Here is a 19741-nt window from a genome sequence, read left to right as displayed (position 1 = left end):
TACCACGCTCAGCACCTTGATGAAGTGCATAGTCTGCCAATTCGTGCTAGGAGCGTTGCCAATGATCGATGTGTGTCATACGTCCAAGTCCCGTCGCTCGGCGCCGCAAGTATGTGGTCCAGTATGTGCGCCATTCCAGTCGTATGAGCCCAAAGAGTGTGAAACTCGGCTTAGTACTCAAACATTATGACACAATCCAACACGCTGCGGCTCATCACTCTGGCTGTCTATTCTTGCCAACCTTCTGTCGTCCAGCACTCCAAATCTAGCCCGTCTGGTTGTCCACATCCACCCTCGCTCTCTTCTGTCCCCGCGCGCTTCCTGGACCATTCGCCGTGGCAGGAGATGAACCTGCAATTGCTCGTAAAATGACTTTTGCGACATTCTTAGCCAGGACGGGCGGCACTGCTTTGCATAGACTATCATATGCCAGATCGTCAGGGCCGTAGAACACGAAATCATCAGGAAAGCCAATAATCCGAGCAAGCTCTCGAATGCTAAGGAGATCCTGTCGCACTGTTTGATTATGTTAGCAACGCTTACACTCGAATTTGGCTCGATCAACTAACCTGGATGGACCCAATTCTTCGGTCCGTTGAACACAGAAAGACCTTGAGTAGCATCCACAACAACAGCATCCTCGGCGGTCGTTGGACGCTGCGTCGTATTGTGATTCCAGACTCGGCGAGGACTTGCGTCGTCACATCCTTCTGTATCTGGAAGCAAGCACGAAAAGCCAACGCTGCTGCCAGGCATCGCACGAGGATTGGGTGATTGCAAGTCCGCAATAACCTCTCCGACGGTCACCGGGCGTATGTCGTCGACCTTCGGCCAAGCATCCCATGGGAGTGCACTGCATAGTGGTGAAGCAACAATGACAAGAGTAGACCCATCGAGAGGAAGGCCGTTGTCGCGCGACAAGGTAAGACCTATATGTACTGACTTTCGCTTTTCCAAGAGATCGAGGATGCTCGTCGAAAAGGTGCCTACCGCCTTACTGTGCAACACAGCTGGTGGCATCAATAGAGCAAGGTAATCCATATTGAATCTGGGGTGGGATTGAATATCTCTGAGGGGGCGCAAGAACTCGTTCAACGACGGCATTTGGGTGTTTTCCCCGTTCCGTCGGAAACATTTGGTGCCACCAGCGACAATACCCACCACTGCTTTCGAAGGCATTGGATGTGTAAGCTCAGGGAGTTTCGCGGAGTTTACGTCGGCCCGGATCTGCGCGAGCGAACCATCATACAATTCAGCGGAGGGATATCGTACCTATAATTCTCGATTCAGTTTGTATGTAAGCTTCGCAGACGTGGGCGACTTACCTTCCAGGTACTGTGGTGATCCTTGTCAAAACCTAGAGCTGCCAGTACCTTGAATCCTGCTTGAGAAAATCCTTCCGAAGTACCCAAAACATTTGGCGAACCATCCAGTACCACAGGCTCAATTGCATCCGAGTATCTCGGACGAGGCCAGCGTTGTTGATAGCCTAGAAGGTCAGTCGATACAGGTGTAAGACAAGCTGCACCCATAGTTCTCTTGGTGCTAATTGCAAATCGGCAGAAAAATGGTCCTGCATCAACATCTAGGTAATTGGTCAGCGCCGTATGGTATGAGCAGGTGGCACATACTAACCTTCAGGAGTTTCGACAATGTAATCAACGGCTGCGTTGTCCGGTAGCTCGTGAGCTCTTGAGATGTTGGAGATTGGTATGATTTGCGCATCTGGTCCTGTGCCCATGCTGTTGAAGTTTCCAAAATGCAGAATCAACTCATTTTGATGAATTCTTGTATGCGCTTCGCGATTGCCAGCACAGAATGGGTAGGTGGAACGCAAGAAAGAGTACTTGGTGACCACCAGATAGTCGTCTTCACCATCGTTGTCGTCGGCCTGCCAGATATCACGGACGAGGACAACATAGTCGCCATCGACCGTGGAAATGTGGGCGTATTCGTTCTTTCGGAACGCATATCCCGGATCCGTCTCCGGATTTGCAAACTCATAAGCATAGCAGGGTGAACCGACCTGCTGTTAATGTTAGCAAAGATATGATCCCAGGACCAGTAATTAAACATACCGCATCTCTCCAGAGATGTCCCGGGATGAGTTGAGAGAACAATCGAGGTAACTTTTCAGTGTGCCATTCATGCCAATCGGCCTCGTCGTGATGCCGCAATCTTCGTCTGACAATTTCGTCCCCAATTATGATGCACTCGCGATGTCTTGTTGGCAATGTTGCCGAGGACTGTGCAGGAGCAAGAGCTGAAACTGGTGTCCGCAGTGTCGCTACAGTGTTCTGTGCGTCGATGTTGTCTTCTGGGAGGTCATCACATCTAGGGGTAGACATGTCCATCTCATCGTCGGAGTCAACCTCTGCCTCTGCGACGAAAGTATTCGCATTAGCTGGTTCCGAAGTCGGAGTATATGCTTCTGGTGTGATTGTTGCTGCTTCGGCTGGCGAAATGGCTACTGGAGGCACACCGAAGAAAGCCATGTTCTCGGCTCTCGAGACCATAGCGAAGTAGTGTTCGGCCGGATTTAAGTCGGAGAACACAGCCTCAAGCTTCCTTCCGCATATCCTCTGAGTTGGACATTGGCATGTCATCTCAGGTTCGGCCATATTCTCAGGACAACCTGTCATGTGTGTCAGCAACGGAAGACTGAGATCCGACTTGCCTATCCAACTCACCAATGTTGTTCAGAAGATCGCTTCGCTTGAGCGCGCATGTGCTCATGTTATGCAGGATGACATGGTAGGTGAAGTTGCCTCCATATTTCTCGGAGAATAGGCCGCTGTGTGTCACAGCCCAAGTAACCACGATACCTAAGCCTGAGTCAGGTGCAGACAACTGAATATGGCGTGGTAGCCGTTGAAGTTTCATGGCGGCTGTGTTTCGCAGGCCTGAACAGCTGCTGGGGTGCAGTCCCAACGGGCCGCTCAACTCATCAAGCGCCAGCCTCAGCAGGTCTTGTATGATATGGTCGCAGAAGAATATGTTTTCTTCTTCTTCTTTCAGCTGCCCATCTATGGCATGAAAGAAATCACATGCCGCACCCTCATGGATTCTAGCAAAGTCGAGCCACTTGTCATGGATTTGGAGTACCTTCTCTTCGTTGTCGACCAGAACATCGACTGTGGATAATCCGCCTTTCACGAATCCTACCTCATATCCTTGCAGGGCTTGATGCAGCTTGAGCGAGCTGCGAAGCGCGCGCACAATGGTCGCACAGAACGGAGTATCCGGGATCGAGATCGGTGGTGACGTTGAGAAGTTGAAGACCTTCTGCTCGTAAGCTGTACGAGCCAACGAATACTTCCTCAGTATGCGCCATAAGGTCTTTGCGAGTTTAAAAGGCTCCTGTTGGAGGTCCTTAGTGATAATGTCTTCCTATAGTGCCTGTTAATCTTCCCGCCACGAGTTCGAGGGAGTAGTTCATACATATCTGTCTGTCACACCTTGCTCGTCGGCCTCCTTCTCCGAGTAGAAAAACGACTGATTGTATCGAGCTTTCAATCGCAACCAGATTGTCTTCGCGAGAGTTGGTGATACATATTGGTCTGCCAATGAGATATCAGGGGCTTTCTCAGCGTGTTGGAACAGGTCGATGTAGAGGTCTGTTATGTGACCACGGTCATTGGACTGTTCACCTGCTATCCGGATTGCCTCTTCCCAAAGCTTTGTCAACATCAGAGCTTCATCGCGTCGGCTTGTCAGTCTTTCCCGATCACGACCGATTTTGCCTGCAAGGAAATTATAGCCAAATGCATAGTCCCTGCCGTCTAAGCCGTAATGAGACACTAGCAAGCCTTTCAGGTAGACTCGTCCCTTGAAGTCATGTGCCAGAAGAAGATCACCGTAGCGGGTGCGCAAGATCTCGTTGTTGACTGGTGCGTGTAGATCGAGTATGACTTTTAGCCATCTGCGAAACTCTTCTTCAGGTATCGCCTTGCCAACCCTATCTGTCCTTGACATTCCAATTCTTACCGTCGTGTCTTCCCAAATGTTGGCTTTGAGTTCCCTTCGGAGTCCTGGCACACTAGTCCTCCGAGTGAATGCAGCCTTTTCTCTCTCCACACCTTTCACTCCCGCGGCTGTAATGTTGCATCGAAGACTTTCGTGACGTCCGCGGCCACAAAATCCGAACTTAAGATAGTGCGAGCTCGAATCTATCTCGAGAGAGTATTTGGCACGACTCATGACAAGTGCTCCAAGCTTGAACCCTTCACCATGGCAGCCAGCGAAGGCCTTGTTGTCTCCTTTATCGCTCTCTCCTATGATGAGATGTCTTCGTAGTAATTTGGCTTTGAAGTTTGACATGAGAAGAGTTCCGGTGGTTCTGTTGAACTTGATGAAGCCGAGCGGCTGGAGACCAGTCCTCGCCCGAAAGGTAATGGCGATCAGGCCTGTGCTCTCCGAAACATCAGCTCTGAAATCGCTCGGCTCGATGTCAAAGGATGCAATGATCCCATCCTTCCTGTATCGCAAATTAATCTTTGTAGGCCGGCCGCAGCTCACTCACTTACAGATTTTGATAGAATTCTCGGAACGCATCTTTCGGCGTCCACCAACGACAATATTTCGGGCTCAACCCAAGATTGATGCGTTCAGGTCTCAAGCACTCCGGAATATCCTCGACTTCGTGGTGGTTGGAGACATCCTCTCCTGAATATACCTCCATCGCGCGACGATCGAAAGATTGAGGCTGTGTGGTCTGAGGACTGGTGGTATTGTTGAGAATTTGGGCATGGACCCAATCTCCGCGTCGTAACAATGTAAAAGGAGCTAGAAAACCTGGGAAGCAAGGCGCAAGTCCTGAGAAGCACGGATCTGTGAGGGTGAAAGTAGGGAAGGTGAAGAAGGCGAGGAAGGACGCGAAACTAGTAGCCTTCCAAGCCAGAACGTGGCTGTGAAGTGAAGTAAGGCTAGGGTTGTGAAACGCTGTGCTGGACATGTGCCATGCAGGTTGTAAGAAGCTGCGAGTTTCACTTCAACCTCAGCGTGGGTGAATAGTCTATTCTCGTGACCCTGTCACTCTCACGTGAAGCTGATGGGCGATTCAGAAGTTGACGAAAGGTACACCTGTCGACTGAGGAGAGGTATTTCAACAGGGCAACAACTATCACGGTCGTGGTAGATAGGTGGGAAAAGCAATCTGACACTAGATCAATGGAAATAGTTGTCAGCCTCGTCACATGTTGTCCAAGAAGGTCGTTGACTTACCCACGCTTTGATCCTTCGTTGCCAAGCGTAGCCCAGGCCGCATAATTTCCACTACTCTTCCTGGGTGAGTGACAAATGAGATCGTTATAAGATAAAATGCACTGACTGGAAAGCAATGTTGTGATGGGGAGGTCAGTGGCAGAAAGGCCGGGTGAGTCGTTTTGTAGGCAGGATACAGGCCGGCACTCAAAACCGCTCGCGATATGCAACCGCCCGCGATATGCAACCGCCCGCGCAACCGAGACAGGGGGTTGACGCCTGGGTTCGCTAGCGTCGCTTGCAGCGCCCTGCCTTCCGGCCTCATTTCGCAGCTGCAGCAGGTGATGCTGGTCTTGAAAGGCGACAGCCCGGCTCAGGTAGGGATGGCTATGAGATACTAAACTCCGCCATCAACACAGCCATGGTATTGTTTCCAGATACGGACCGAAGCAGGTGTCCCTTGAGTCATCAGTTATCGTTGAAAGGCTTCACTCCCAGTCAAGAAATTTATGTCATCGAAATTGTACATCTCCAGATCATCAAATCCAAAGCCTTGGTCAAAGTATTGAAGGACATCAACGTCGGACATAGCAGCATTGTTTGCATCTGTCTGAAGCCACAGAGGGAAGTCCAGCTGTTGTCCAGGATTGATCGTTGGCATAGTTTGTTGTCCGAGTGCGGCACTTTCGTGACTTATCGACTGATCTCCAACAGTACGTGATGTCATGTCAATCGGCATGTTTGCTCTAGTCGAGAGCAGATCCGTGCCGACAGGATTGGCCGACCTAGGTGCAGACGAAGAAGCACCAGACCCGGCTGCCAGTGTTGCAGTGACCGTAGAAGAAAGGTCTTGATGCTCGTCGTTTCCAGACATGGGGAAACAGTGGGTAGTCAACGTCTTCGAGCTTTGTAATTTGATCTGCGAAAAGAGCAAACAAAATGCTCGAGACACCGGTGAGTTGTTCTCTTCGTGCGTCTTGAGAAACAGCTGTACAATGGCCGCTGTGTACTCGTCGAACTTCAAGTCATCGATGTCAATGAGGAAGTCCCCAGTTGAGTTGGTCTGAGTCTCACAAATACTCAAAAGCTTGCGCAGAGCCCTGCCTGCGTACCCGGTACGGACGAAGAAGAAATTCGGTAACGCGCAGACTGTGGTAAGGTCCATAGAAAGCATGGCATCGAAATAAGCGTGGATAGCGGTAAGACAGGCGAAGAGCGATTCGACTCTTGATGGGACGAACTGAACGTCCTGATCTGAGGTCATGGAAGGATATCCTCCTCCTTTTTCTGTGAGTGGGCGTTGCGGCGACCGCAGCTCGTCTATGTCGTGCGCCGAATGTATGGCAACCTCGTGCACAAACAGTGTGACATTGGCTTCCACGCACCGTACGAAAGCTTGTCATCAATCATGTCAGCTCGCCGCCGACTTCACAATCAATGGTGAAGACATACCTTGTTGGAGATCACTACGAGCAAAGCGGCGCCAATGCTCCAGTTGCTGACGGAAATTTCCGATCTGGTACTGAGTTTTCACATCCTTGAAACTGATGACCGAACCAGGATCGTCCATGGCAAACACAATCGAGGCATCTTCAGCGATATGCTGGATGCGTATCAGATCACAAAGCCATGGATCACTAGGCAAGATGCTCGGCGTCGACGAGAGCACGTCAAGACACTCTTCAATGTATATGGACCATCGTACAAAGTTGGGATGGCGCAGGGACATGGACATACTGTGGGCAACTCAGCAAACTTGAACAACCACGAGCCACACCTCTTACCTTGTTGCCATGTAGTAACATCCTAACCAGGCTCTCCTTCCCGCGAGGGACTCCAGCTCATGGGCTTCAATGCCTTTTGATGACGCAGATTTGTGAGAACGTCTTCCCAGACCAATATCCACCGCCATTGTGCAAGCCATATGGCATATCTGGTTGAAATTTAGCTCTCGCATTTCCTTCGTCCGATGCCACCACGTCACGTGGACCAAGAGAGTTTGAACCAGCTCAAGGGATCTCTCCCCGCGGAAGATGATCCTCAATGCAAGCTCCTTCGTCAACATGTCCCACAGCTCCAGGCTGGTTGGTCCACGCGAAGTTCCCAGGGCTACGATGACGATGCTGAAGAACAAGAGTGGTTGTCGTTCTCTAACCTTGTTGGCATCGCTTATAGCTGGAAATACCACGAAAGGGAAGTAGTGGCTCATCTCACTCCTGTAGCAATCAAAAGCCTGGCAAGCGGTGGGCCAGTCAAAGAAGTCTCGATTTAGAGCTTCTGTGATAAGGTCCTGTGGTTGCGCTAGAGGGTCGTCGACTTCTGAGGCTTTCACCCGGCCAGAAGCAGTCTCGCGTAACGAATTTGGGGTCGTCTTTTCAGCTGTGCTGTTGTCATTGCTGGCTAGAAGGGCGGTAAGCGCATTGATCTTTTTCTCAAGGTCGGCGACCCGGTCGGTCGTCTTTCGCTTTCTTCGCCGAGGGAGGGTCTGCATAACACATTGTCTTCGGGCTCTGATGCACAACTTGCATGCAGTTCCCAGGGCTTCGTCGAATTCACAGCGAGTTTTCATGCGACGACAGGCCACACATGCTCTGCTTGAGCGTTGCTTTTTGACGTTTTGCGGAGTGTTACTCTGGTGCTGTTCGCCATTATCGCTTTCGTCGCTGCTATCGCTGTGCCCATCGACATCAAAATCATTGTTGGATGACATGTTGGCTTCATCTGTGTACAATCCGATGTCTAGATGCGTTGGAAGAAGGTGGGATACAAGGTGCGAGCATTGAATGTAGTGGAAGTCATGTCATTGATTAATTGGTAAGGCAGCTGCCTTCGGTAGAAAATTCTTCCGGTCCCGTCCGTGTCGTAGCCGATCTCCAGGAAGTAACCACCAGATCATGTAGGTTATTGCAGGAGGACGAGAGATGATTATGCTCGTAATTCTGATCTATGTAGGATTTGGAGACAGAACTATGAAAACCTCCAACCTGTCTGGCCTTGCATGGTGTCCGTCATACTTCTACTGCCGTCCTCACACTTCACCTTCGGGCGTCGTTGCTTGCTCGATGCTTCCCTCGGCGTCCCTATGTCCAGCAGTATTTCGTGGTACGTGGACCATCAGGATGAGCACCGTGACCCCAGAGATGATCATAATCAAGGCGAACAACGTGAACGCCCATCCAACATTGATCGCTCTGATGAGCGGCCCAACAACTGCCGTCCCGCCAGCGCCCATCAAGCACCGAATAAGGTTAAGCGAGGCTGTTGCTGAAGCACTTTGACTGTGATGGATGTCCACGAGGTATGTTGAGACCGCACATTGGATGGATATGGCTGCCCAACCGAGGAAAAACAGGCTGATAATTGGGACAGAGATGTGCACATTCTGGTCCACTGTCCAGCCGAAGATCAAAATAGAAGCGCACTCCAGTCCACTCCATATCCAGGCAGTCTTCAAGCGCGTCTTTTCTATAGGGATGAGCTGTTCATCACCGCCAACCTTCTTCAGACTTTTGCGGTACTCCAAATCAAGGAGCTTGCCGGTGAGAAGAGTTCCGAAGACAGATCCGACCCCATTCGCAAGGAAGATCAGGCCTATCTGCGTTTCCGTCACATGATACCTATCACTGACCAGCGTCGACAGGGCAGTGAGCACCATCTGCCATACCGTGTAATGTATGCCAACCAGCATTATGGCGGAGAAGGTCTTCAAGTGAAATAGAATCTTGATCGGTCCGAAGAAGTCGATGGCCCGCGCCTTGTGTGATCGGTCCTCTGAATCGGGTAGCTCTGCCTTTGTTTGCAAGTACCGTTTCCTCTGGTAAGTACCTAGGATCGATTTGGCAATGCCTTTAGCTTGCAGAGACCCATTGCCTGCAATTGATCTCAATGTCTCGGGCAATATCAGAAGGATGAGAAGGAGGCAGGCAGCTCCATGAATAGCCAGAAACCAGAAGACTGACTTCCATCCCAGTTGGCCGGCGAGCAGTCCACCAATGACTGGTCCAATAGCCACAGGCATCAAAACACCTCCTTGGTAAAATCCCATGTAACCTCCACGTTCGCCACGCCTTGTGATGTCTCCAATGACGCCCGCTCCAAGTGCAATCGTGCTGGCGCTCCCAGTGCTTTGGACACACCGGAGAACGATCAGTTGTACAAAGTCTCGGGTCTCGGCAAGGCCAATGCAGGCTCCGAGAAACACGACCATTGTGCAACAATAGGTTATCCTTCGTCCTAGAGCATCCGAAACGGCGCCCCATAATGTTGGAGAAAGACCCTGAAAGATCATGTAACAGGTAACAGTAAGATTGACACGATTTGTTGATACGGAGAGATCATGTGCAATTTGAGGAAGACTGGGAAAGTAGATATTTGAAGCAAACCCCGAAAGAGTGGCTGCGACAGAAACGATGGTGACGATGACGGCTTTTTGTGAAGTGTTGAATATGGTGTATGGGTCCGTCGAGTCAGCTCCGTGATCGTTGATTTGAGACATGTTGACGCTGTTGTGTAGATTAGTTTGGGAATACTCAGACGGTGGCATATGGACCGCGCATTATATGCTCGTCGAAAAGGCGAGGACTTTCGGAGTACCGTTGTACATTTCGGTACTCCGACCATTGATCGGTGGCGTCAGAAGAAACATCTCGTGCAGCAGATTCGATAGGGCCAAGGAGGCGACCTAGGTAGAGGCATCTGCTTTACCTTGAGGCATATGGCTCATGCTGATCCGGAAGACGCGTCTTGAAATTGGCTTCTTCGACTCACCTGGTCACTGACGGCACCCTCTTACGCGACTCTCGTCCGCGTGGAAGAAAACGTGACACGCTGCGGTTATGGCGCTGACTTCTGCCAGGGCATGATGAGGATTGCATCCTCCAAGGTAACAACATTCGATCGTCTCCGTCACTGGTATAGAATTGTAAAGAATGTTGTCAAGGGTTGCATACGTGTTTGAAGCTGTGTTGTGCTCGGAGAACCTTCCCTCCGAGGTTTATTGCTTCGATTGATTTGCCTCGTCTTCACCTTTCGTCCTCAGCTCTTCGGAGCTCCGAAACTTTGCTACTACGTCTTTTGTCAGCACAATTGCTAAGATGTGACCAGTATCATCTTCTGGACGGTACACAGTGGCAGATTCGAGCCGATATAATGACCCCTAGAACTCCTGTCCCGCGGAAGAAATCTTGCAACAATTGTTCCAAGGCCAAGGTACGATGCGACCTAGGAAGACCGGCGTGCACAAGATGTAAGAAGCGCGGTGGGTATTGTGAGTACGTCGACGCGAAAGACTCAGAGCAAGAGGTGTCGTCGTCTACCACTCAAGATGAATATAATTCCATTAATGGATCGACATCCGTGCTCAATCAGGCTCAGTACAATGCGGTTCCGTTGATGCTGGGTACGGTCCTTTCAACTCCCGCGCCAGCAGAAATTCTGGACTTCGAAAATGTACAGCTGGTTCGCACTGTGGATGACTACAGAATCCGTGCCCGCTGGCTTGAAAGTGTCTTGCCTTCTGCACATCAAACACCGAAAGATTTCGCACCTACCACCATGGCTTTCGTATCTGATGTTTTCAAGTCTTACCCTGGTATATTCCTTGCCGAAAATAGTCTTCCTCCTTTCATACATTGGGCTCAGGTTTCAGGCAAAATGTGTGAAGCACTGGCAAACTGCATGAATTTAGCGCGTATGTGGGAAACTCAAGCAGGTGGGACCGAAGCTATGGTATGCGGTATCATTGAGAAGGAAATGGCAAGGTTATTCCAGCAGGAAAGTGCTTTGCCACCCTTCATTGAGATATCCATGACTAACAAACATGAAGCGAGCGCATTGCAGTGACCTTGAGCTCCTAGCGACGCTACAGGCATATCTCCTACTCACCATCATGCTCTTCTTCACTTCGAGGTCTGGCACCAATTTTATCGAGCAGGACACCATCATCAGACTCCAAGAATTGGCCGGGGATGTGGCCAATAAGGGAACGTTATGCCTGGCCGAAACGAATGGTGCCCGTCCTGACTGGGAGTCCTGGATCATCGCATCCGCAAAACGACGCACACTGTTTGCAACGTACCTGTTTGACAACCTTGTCAATTTTACCCTGGGCTCCCCATCATTCATTGCCACCGAGCTTGCGAGCCTCCCAGCGCCTGCAAGTAAACGGTTGTGGAACGCACAAACCCGTCTATCGTGGAACGCTACTTACAACCAGCAATTGAGCCAATGCGCCGATGGTGAACTTCTCATCAGCCATCTCTGGCCGAGTCCCGACTCGGGAACGCCCGAGCAGCAGAGGAAAGTCCGTCGATGGCTTTCCTCGGTAGATGAATTTGGGATCATGTTGTACTCGGTAACGTCTCATACTTATGGCAAACAAGCTTGAAGCTCGGATTGGTGTGGAGTATGGCCACATTCAACCTCCAACAATACACACAATGAAGCGGCGAGGGATATTCATTGATCTCCTGGTCATTAAGTGCCACCAGGATCCACGTTGCAACTCTTTCAGCGATTCGCGGCGGAACCCCATACACAATGACGCATCAATTGAATTCGTACGGACCACAATGCACCTTGACCGCACTAACTAATGGATATCACGGGCCAGCTGGCACTGATACATCTGAAGACGATCCAAAGTCCATCGGCCAGGATGTCGTCTTACAGATAGGCGACTTTCCGTTCGATACGCAAACTCGCAGCTGATTCGCTGTCGGGTCAATGTGATTACCAGCATCAGTAATCATCCATAAAGGGCCATCTGTACAAAACAATAGCGTCAGTATCTTGCAAATACTAATGCTAGCTAATTGACGAGCAATGCATCCGTACTCAAGAGAACTGTTGTAACGGACCACCCCGGAAACCCTTTGGCACCCACGGATGGCAGGAATAAATGCATGCAGTGTCTGAACAAGAATTCGAACTGTGTTGCAACAGACCAAGGAATCTTCCATTATGACGGCCACCACAACAGAGCACGAGAAGCCGCAGCTCTCCAAAAGTCGCGAGCTGATCGTTGCAGTTGCGATCGTCTTGACTCAGTTTGTTCAGGTGAGCACAAGACCTTGAATGAAGGAAGGGCAGATCTAACTATCGTAGATGATACCATTCGGAGCAGGAATCACCGCGGCAGTCGCAATTGGGAAAGACCTTGGTGCAGATCAATATGCTTCCGCCTGGATCGCAGCAAGTTACCCCCTAACGCAAGGAGCATATGTCCTGATGGGTGGCCGGTTGGGACAGATATACGGTCACAAAAATGTGCTCATGGTAGCTGGTGTCTGGTGGGTGATACTTACGCTAGTTTCAGGTTTCACGAGGAACTTGATCGCTCTGTGCACGCTGAGAGGTTTAACCGGCATCGGAGGAGCTTTCATGTTGCCAAATTCGCTGGCACTTCTCACCATTACATTTCCTCCTGGACGTATGAGGTATGCTTCTAGAAACGGCTGATGGTGCACGGGCAAGTGAAGTGTGCTGATTGTATGCTAGAAACATCACGGTTTCTCTGTTCGGAGCCATGGCACCTGTTGGTGCGGCTGGCGGGTCCATATGGCCGGGACTTTTCGTCCAGTTGACCCCGTGGAAATACCTCTTCATCTTCCTGTACGCAATATCTTTCAGACTACAACGGTCGGCTGACTTGAACCAGGAGCCTTCTCGGCGCAGTTATCTTTACGGTTTTCTTCTTCGTCGTACCTTCAGAAGGAGAGCCTTTTGACAAAGGTGCAGCTCTGGACTGGGTTGGCGCGTATCTGGGTACAACTGGACTTGTCTTATTCAACTTTGTGTGGAAGTAAGTCGACACCAGACGCTGAATCCTTGTGTACTTACAGGACTACAGCCAAGCACCTAGCGTTGGTTGGGATGAGCCATATGAATATGCCCTCCTCTTCGTGTCCGTTTTGCACCTCGCTGGCTTCATTATCTGGGAGAGAAACATTGCCAAAGTCCCAATCTTACCCTTCGACATCTGGACCGCACCGTCATTTGCGCCAATGATTGCAGCAGCGTTCATCACGTTCATGGCCGTGGGCGTTGTCATCTGGTACATCAGTATCTGGGAGTACCAAATCCGGGGTTACACGCTCTTACTGCTGGGAGCTAGCTACTCGACTCTCGCAGTGTGCGGAGCAGGAGCTGCTTTTGCCAGTGGTAAAGCCATTCGTATCCTTCCAGCACAATACATCATGGTGATTGGAGCCGTCGCTACAGCGGTGTCGAACATTCTGCTCGCAACCATGCCAGCACATCAAACCTATTGGGCGCAGGTGTTCCCTGCGCTCATATGCCTGGCATTTGGACCAGATTTTATTTTCACGGCTGCTCAGATAATTGCCAGCAACGCAGTGAAGAGGAGGCATCAGGGCATTGCAGGTTCATTGGTGGGGACTGTAGCCTCGTATGGGATGAGCACAGGTCTGGGAGTGGCGTCCACGGTCGAGGTTTACACAAATGGTCATGGTAAAAAGCAAATCCAAGGGTTCCGACATGCCCTCTACCTTGGTGTAGGTATGGCAAGCCTCGCGGCGATCATCGCTTTGATGTCTGTGAGGATACCCAAGGACACTCGAGAAGGCTGGGACGAGGACGATGATCCTGATCCCAGGCCTGAGGAAACGAGAGCTGAAGTCACACAATAATGATCGGAGCGCCCTGGCCAAGCATTGAGACAAATAGGGATATACCTGTAGGTATGTAAACATAGCGATGATGATCAGGAACTCGACTGTCGCTGATCACGCCATGCACATGTACTGTGGTAAGAGGAGCACGAATCTGAGACCTGCTGGCAAATGAGAATCGGCATAATGTGCATGAGTATAGAGCCGCTTAAGTTGCCGGTTATGGCTTATCCTTATCAGCGACCAGAGCGGCGGGTCAATTTTTCCGTGGCACTCACTCACTCACCTGAAGATCCCCGCGCATTGAGTCACTTGTTGAACATCTTCTGTACCTGCACTACTTTTTCCCCATTCATCAAATCCAGCTTCAGACAGTCGAACAACCAGAATGGGTGTCGGCCTGCTGGTGTACGTTGATCCAGAGGAGATTCTTGGGTCGAACCCCAAAGGTCTCACTCTCGACCAAGTCGCTTATTTCGGACAATGCCTCGTCGAGATCACTCCAGAGAACTTCGATTCGAACCTCGCTTTCCTCCGTCAGAACTTCTCAAAGCTATCAATAGATTTTGACGTGCGGAAATTGAAGGCATGGGATCAGGTTGTTGATGTATTGAACAACGGCGCCTCCAAGATCTTTGTCACCTTCGAACAATTGAAAGCCCTTTCGCAGGAACCGACTATTTCTTCAGACCGCCTCGTCCTCACAATCTCTCTCGTTAACCCGAAAACCGACATTGAAAAGCTGAAGGCTTTTTTGGAAGAGAAACCAGAGTGGAAGACGAGAGACTGGGCCTTTGATGGTGGTAGCGGTAATGAGCATTTGGACGAAGTCTTGAAAGAGCTTGGAAATTATCCTCCAAGCCATGACCAGACTATCTTTGTCAGAGTAGCAAGTGAAACAGAAGGCAAGACTCTGCTCCATGACTATCCAGGAAACTCCTTGGTTGTCTCGTCGAAGCTATTGACGTTCGATGCGACGAAAGAGGAGCACAAGAACCTGATTCCAGCCGTTGATCTGGTGCTGGCTGGCGCAACTCCTGATAGGAAGACCGGACTCTACGCCACTGTTGTCGTCGACGAACGCGATGTTGCACTGGGCCTCGTGTGGAGTAACAAGGAAAGCGTTGCGGAAGCACTCAAGACCGGCACAGGTGTCTATCACAGCCGCAAACGTGGACTTTGGCACAAGGGAGCTTCTAGCGGAGACACGCAGGAGCTTATCAACATTGGATTCGATTGTGACAGAGACTGCCTTCTTTTCAGAGTCCACCAAAAAGGACGAGGTTTCTGCCACCTGGGTACGATGTCGTGCTGGGGTAAAACGTCGGGCTTGTCTAGATTACAACGTACTCTTCAGGACCGGAAAGTGAATGCGCCTGAAGGATCATATACGGCTCGACTGTTTAACGATCCCAAGCTTGTCAATGCGAAGATCAAGGAAGAAGCAGACGAACTTTGTGAAGCCACATCGAAAGAGGAGATTGCTTCAGAAGCTGCCGACCTGTTATATTTCGCGTTGGCCCGATGCATTGCGGCTGATGTTACGCTGGAAGACATTGAGAGAAACCTTGACTTGAAGAATTTGAAGGTCAAAAGAAGGAAGGGTGATGCCAAACCTCAATACGTCGAGGAGAAGCCCGTCAACGAGGAACAAAAACACAAGACCAATGGTGTCAATGGCAGTCAAGACGAAGAGGTCAAAGAAGCCGCATCCGTACCGAAGTCATCAGAAGATCCTGCTGGAAAGAACGACTTCGGCAGAATACAGCTCAAGAGGTTTTCCACATCACAAGCATTTTCGGACGATCTTCTCAAGTCCACGTTGCAGCGACCGTCGCAAAGATCAAACGAGAAGATTATGGGTCTGGTGAATCCTATTATTGCAGATGTCCGAGCGCACGGCGACTCTGCTGTACTGAAGTATACTCACAAGTTTGAAAAAGCCACCTCCCTGAAGTCGCCCGTTCTAAAAGCACCTTTCCCTGAATCACTCATGCAACTCCCCGAAGAGACCATCAAAGCCATCAACACATCCTACGATAACATTCTTAAATTCCACGCAGCTCAAAAACCAAAGTCTGACTTGGTGGTCGAGACAATGCCGGGTGTCACCTGCTCCCGGTTCTCAAGGCCGATCGAAAAGGTCGGTCTCTACATTCCAGGGGGTACAGCTGTCTTGCCCTCAACGGCTTTGATGCTGGGTGTGCCTGCCATGGCTGCAGGTTGTAAGAACATCGTGCTCGCCTCACCTCCAAGATCTGACGGTACCATCACCCCTGAAATTGTGTACATTGCTCACAAGGTCGGAGCGGAAGCCATCGTGCTGGCGGGCGGAGCACAAGCGATAGCCGCAATGGCATACGGCACGGAGTCAATCACCAAGGTCGATAAGGTTCTAGGACCTGGTAATCAATTCGTTACTGCAGCGAAGATGATTGTCAGTAATGATACATCTGCTGCAGTATCGATTGATATGCCAGCGGGCCCTTCTGAGGTGCTTGTTGTTGCCGACAAGACCTCGGATCCGGCATTCGTGGCGAGTGATCTCCTCAGTCAGGCTGAGCATGGCACGGACAGCCAGGTTGTACTCATCGCCATTGATCTGAACGAGGAAGGACTGCAAGCTATTGAAGATGAGGTTCACAAGCAGGCGCATGAACTTCCGCGGGTGGACATCGTTCGTGGTGCTATTGAGCACAGTGTCACGATATCGGTCGGTGACCTTGAGGAAGCTCTCAAATGGTCCAATTACTATGCTCCAGAGCATCTGATTCTGCAGATATCTGATCCTCACTCTGCACTACCTCTTGTGCAAAACGCTGGCTCAGTGTTCATTGGCGGCTGGACTCCAGAATCTGTGGGCGACTACTCGGCTGGTGTCAACCACAGCTTGCCAACATATGGATATGCACGCCAATACAGTGGTGTCAACCTTGGAAGTTTCATGAAAAACATCACCAGCAGCGAAGTCACTGAACAAGGTGTCGGACAAGTGGGCCCTGCTGTCGTGGAGCTTGCAAGGTGTGAAGGTCTTGATGCGCATAAACGTGCAATGGAGCTTCGAATGGAAAAATTGGGTATACTTGAGAAAAGGAAGGCCGCGACAACTGCTTAGCTGGAGGTACTCGAATCGAAATGCCTGAGCCGGCAGATGGTATGATGTCTCCTTCTGAGTTCCTTTTTCTACGCATTTCCTGTACCACTGCCTATTATGAGCGATGAGGGTAGAGGATAGACAATTAGACTAGAAAGAGATGGACATTTGATCACTTCAAAGGAGCTGAGAGCACAAAAATCTCCTCGTATATCCTACGAGCCTACTATCCTACGATCCTATGTAAAGCGGCGCGCCCTTACTCGCCAATAAAGTTGACGCCGCTTTCACAACCTTTTGCAGAATCGCGGAGTCGGGCACTTTCCACCAGAATTGGAGTCACATTTGTGAATTTATGAGCACGCCGTGATACTTCGACGAGGGACTGGTACTCGGCCCATACCTGTCTTGAGGCCTCTTGAACCTCCCTTTGGCTTTCCAGCCACCTCAAGACGCAGCCATGGCAGAGGATCTCACATCGAAAGTGCTACAAGTGCTGGACTCCGCAGATGGATCCGTGCTCACCTCCGAAGCCTTTCCTAATGCCAGCTTTGTCTCTGTCAAGTCTGCAGTTGACAAACTACGATCACGAGAATACCTCTTAGCAGAACAGATCGACAAGATCGAGCTGGCACTTACGAAAGAGGGGGAGGATATTGCGGAGAAAGGAAGTAATGGTGCGAGAGTCTTTGAGGCCGTCCGAGCAGCACTAGAAGGTCTGAAAATCAAGGACCTGCCAGCTGCGGTTGGTGATGCGAACGTTGCCAAATTCGGCTCGGGAGACGCCTTCAAACAGAAATGGGTCAAGAAGGATGGAGACGTCCTCCGAGCTACAGCGGACAGTATTCAGGATGAAGTACAGCAGCACCTACGGCACATTCGAGAGAACAAATCCCTGGACAATGCAAAAGTCGTGGCAGATTTCAAGAAGAGGAAATACGTCGTGGACCAGAAGTCGTTCGCTTTCAAAATATCGAAAGGACCCAAATTCTCGACGGAGTTCGTGAAAGAAGAAACAGATCTTACTGCTGAGATGCTGGCATCAGGAGCATGGAAGACAGTGCAGCTGAAACCATACAACTTCAAGGCCAAGGGCGCAGCCACACCCTCAGGAGCCCTACACCCGCTCAACAAAGTGCGACAAGAGTTCCGCGACATTTTCTTCGAGATGGGCTTCGAAGAGATGCCGACGAATCGGTATGTCGAGACTGGCTTCTGGAACTTTGATGCCCTGTTCGTCCCTCAACAGCATCCCGCTCGCGATCTGCAAGATACCTTCTACATCTCCGACCCACTCAAAGCCGACCCTCCACGAGAAGACCCCGTACCACAAACACCTGGCTCGAAAGAACTGCCCACACACAAGCGGACGAAGTCACGGGAAAAGACCCTGAACTACAAGCAATACTGGGACGATGTGAAGGCCGTGCACGAACAAGGCAAATTCGGCTCTATTGGGTATAGATACCCCTGGTCAGCCGATGAGTCGTTACGACTGGTGCTCCGGACGCACACCACCGCCATTTCGACGTACATGCTGCACAAGTTGGCCTTGAACCCGAGACCAGTGCGATACTTCTCGATCGACCGCGTGTTCCGCAACGAGTCCGTCGACCAAACACATCTTGCTGAGTTCCACCAAGTAGAAGGTGTGATCGCAGATTGGGGTCTAACGCTAGGTGGTCTGATTGGCTTCATGGAAGTCTTCTTCGGCAAGATGGGCATCAGAAATTTACGCTTCAAACCTGCTTACAACCCGTACACGGAGCCCAGTATGGAGATCTTCAGTTACCATGAAGGCCTAAAGAAGTGGGTTGAGATTGGGAACAGTGGTATGTTCAGACCGGAGATGCTGGAGCCGATGGGTCTACCTAAAGACATGCGAATATATGGATGGGGTTTGAGTCTGGAGAGGCCGACTATGATCAAGTAAGTTTTTCCCGCGGAAGACAGTGCGAGAATGCTAATGCTGGTCTTAGGTATGGTGTCAACAATATCCGCGAACTCCTCGGTCATAAAGTCGATCTCAACTTTATCGAGACCAATCCTGCTGTACGACTGGACAAGGAGTGATCGATTCAGAAGTACCACTGTTCAGCTCGGCCATGTAGGATTCTATGCAAAAAGAGGCAGGCAGACAAAAAGGCAGGATCTAGAAATGATACCCACCCTTGCTTTCCCGTCCCAGTGATGTGAGGCAAGAGGCTGTTCCCAAAGAGCTCGTACAGGACCTTTCCTTTCTCTTCTGTTCGTTTGTGTTGCTGCATTTTTTACGCATGGAAAACATGTGGGCAACCTCACCGGCACAATCAAGACTCTCCCAGACCACTGTTCTATGACTGGGGGAGTAGAGAAAACAAATTCGTACATACAATCAGCCGAATATCGAGGACGTTGCGAAACGTAGCCGCCTTCTGAAGAGCTGTGATTTTGCTGAGATTAAGAGTCAGAGCACAGATACGGGCAGCACATCTTTCCTCTTTCCTGCAGGTATGCACAGTAGGTGGTCCACGTAGTAGTGATCCAGGTAACGATAGAGGCATTCATGCAGAAACATTGTGGAAGCCAGTTTTGATGAACTTTCGTTTTTGATATTCCCTAGCATGAATTCCTCCCGCTTGGGGGATCTTGTCTAGAATTTTCTAGCAAGCCAGCGCCTTCAGCATACTGATTTTTGCGGTGCTGTCCTATCATAGGACATAGCACATTGACGCCGTATTTCTGCCTCCTTCGCGCTCGACATCCTAGATTTCTGACTTCTCATTTCGATTGCCATGCCGCCGCTTCGATATCACGACCACAACCTCTTCTCTCC

At 50.5% G+C, this 19741-nt stretch overlaps 7 protein-coding genes across 7 annotated transcripts; 4 read left to right on the top strand and 3 right to left on the bottom strand.

The window, feature by feature from the left end:
- Positions 1-265: 265 nt before the first annotated feature.
- Positions 266-4681, bottom strand: EDD37DRAFT_653810 (uncharacterized protein; the record flags this gene model as incomplete). Its single annotated transcript, XM_062818615.1, has 8 exons — positions 266-516; positions 570-1272; positions 1326-1585; positions 1636-2026; positions 2079-2635; positions 2691-3390; positions 3442-4477; positions 4527-4681. The coding sequence occupies 8 exons, from the start codon at positions 4679-4681 to the stop codon at positions 266-268; spliced, it is 4053 nt and encodes a 1350-aa protein (XP_062666097.1).
- A 691-nt stretch (positions 4682-5372) lies between these two features.
- On the bottom strand, positions 5373-8091 carry EDD37DRAFT_168973 (uncharacterized protein). The gene is made up of 3 exons (XM_062809836.1): positions 6987-8091; positions 6655-6938; positions 5373-6597 (listed from the first exon to the last, which is right to left on the bottom strand). Exons 1-3 carry the CDS (start codon positions 7910-7912, stop codon positions 5675-5677), a joined length of 2133 nt encoding a protein of 710 aa, XP_062666096.1. The 5' UTR covers positions 7913-8091; the 3' UTR covers positions 5373-5674.
- A 30-nt stretch (positions 8092-8121) lies between these two features.
- Positions 8122-10120, bottom strand: EDD37DRAFT_640840 (putative MFS multidrug transporter). The gene has a single exon (XM_062817267.1). The coding sequence runs from the start codon at positions 9743-9745 to the stop codon at positions 8231-8233; it is 1515 nt and encodes a 504-aa protein (XP_062666095.1). The 5' UTR covers positions 9746-10120; the 3' UTR covers positions 8122-8230.
- Positions 10121-10247: 127 nt separating this feature from the next.
- On the top strand, positions 10248-11875 carry EDD37DRAFT_168525 (uncharacterized protein). The gene is made up of 2 exons (XM_062809829.1): positions 10248-10978; positions 11031-11875. Exons 1-2 carry the CDS (start codon positions 10351-10353, stop codon positions 11585-11587), a joined length of 1185 nt encoding a protein of 394 aa, XP_062666094.1. The 5' UTR covers positions 10248-10350; the 3' UTR covers positions 11588-11875.
- Positions 11876-14095, top strand: EDD37DRAFT_168838 (major facilitator superfamily domain-containing protein). Its single transcript, XM_062809834.1, has 5 exons — positions 11876-12258; positions 12307-12638; positions 12700-12813; positions 12860-13003; positions 13052-14095. The coding sequence occupies exons 1-5, from the start codon at positions 12163-12165 to the stop codon at positions 13848-13850; spliced, it is 1485 nt and encodes a 494-aa protein (XP_062666093.1). The 5' UTR covers positions 11876-12162; the 3' UTR covers positions 13851-14095.
- A 1-nt stretch (position 14096) lies between these two features.
- Positions 14097-17167, top strand: EDD37DRAFT_168528 (histidinol dehydrogenase). The gene has a single exon (XM_062809830.1). The coding sequence runs from the start codon at positions 14221-14223 to the stop codon at positions 16945-16947; it is 2727 nt and encodes a 908-aa protein (XP_062666092.1). The 5' UTR covers positions 14097-14220; the 3' UTR covers positions 16948-17167.
- EDD37DRAFT_168599 (phenylalanyl-tRNA synthetase alpha chain) lies at positions 17168-19292 on the top strand. Its single transcript, XM_062809831.1, has 2 exons — positions 17168-18855; positions 18906-19292. The coding sequence occupies exons 1-2, from the start codon at positions 17387-17389 to the stop codon at positions 18997-18999; spliced, it is 1563 nt and encodes a 520-aa protein (XP_062666091.1). The 5' UTR covers positions 17168-17386; the 3' UTR covers positions 19000-19292.
- Positions 19293-19741: the final 449 nt, after the last annotated feature.

This window comes from Exophiala viscosa (assembly GCF_022695815.1).
Source record: "Exophiala viscosa unplaced genomic scaffold EDD37scaffold_13, whole genome shotgun sequence".
NCBI lineage: Eukaryota > Fungi > Ascomycota > Eurotiomycetes > Chaetothyriales > Herpotrichiellaceae > Exophiala > Exophiala viscosa.
The sequence above is the reverse complement of the archived record's forward strand: the minus strand, read 5'-3'. Positions and strand labels throughout refer to the sequence as shown.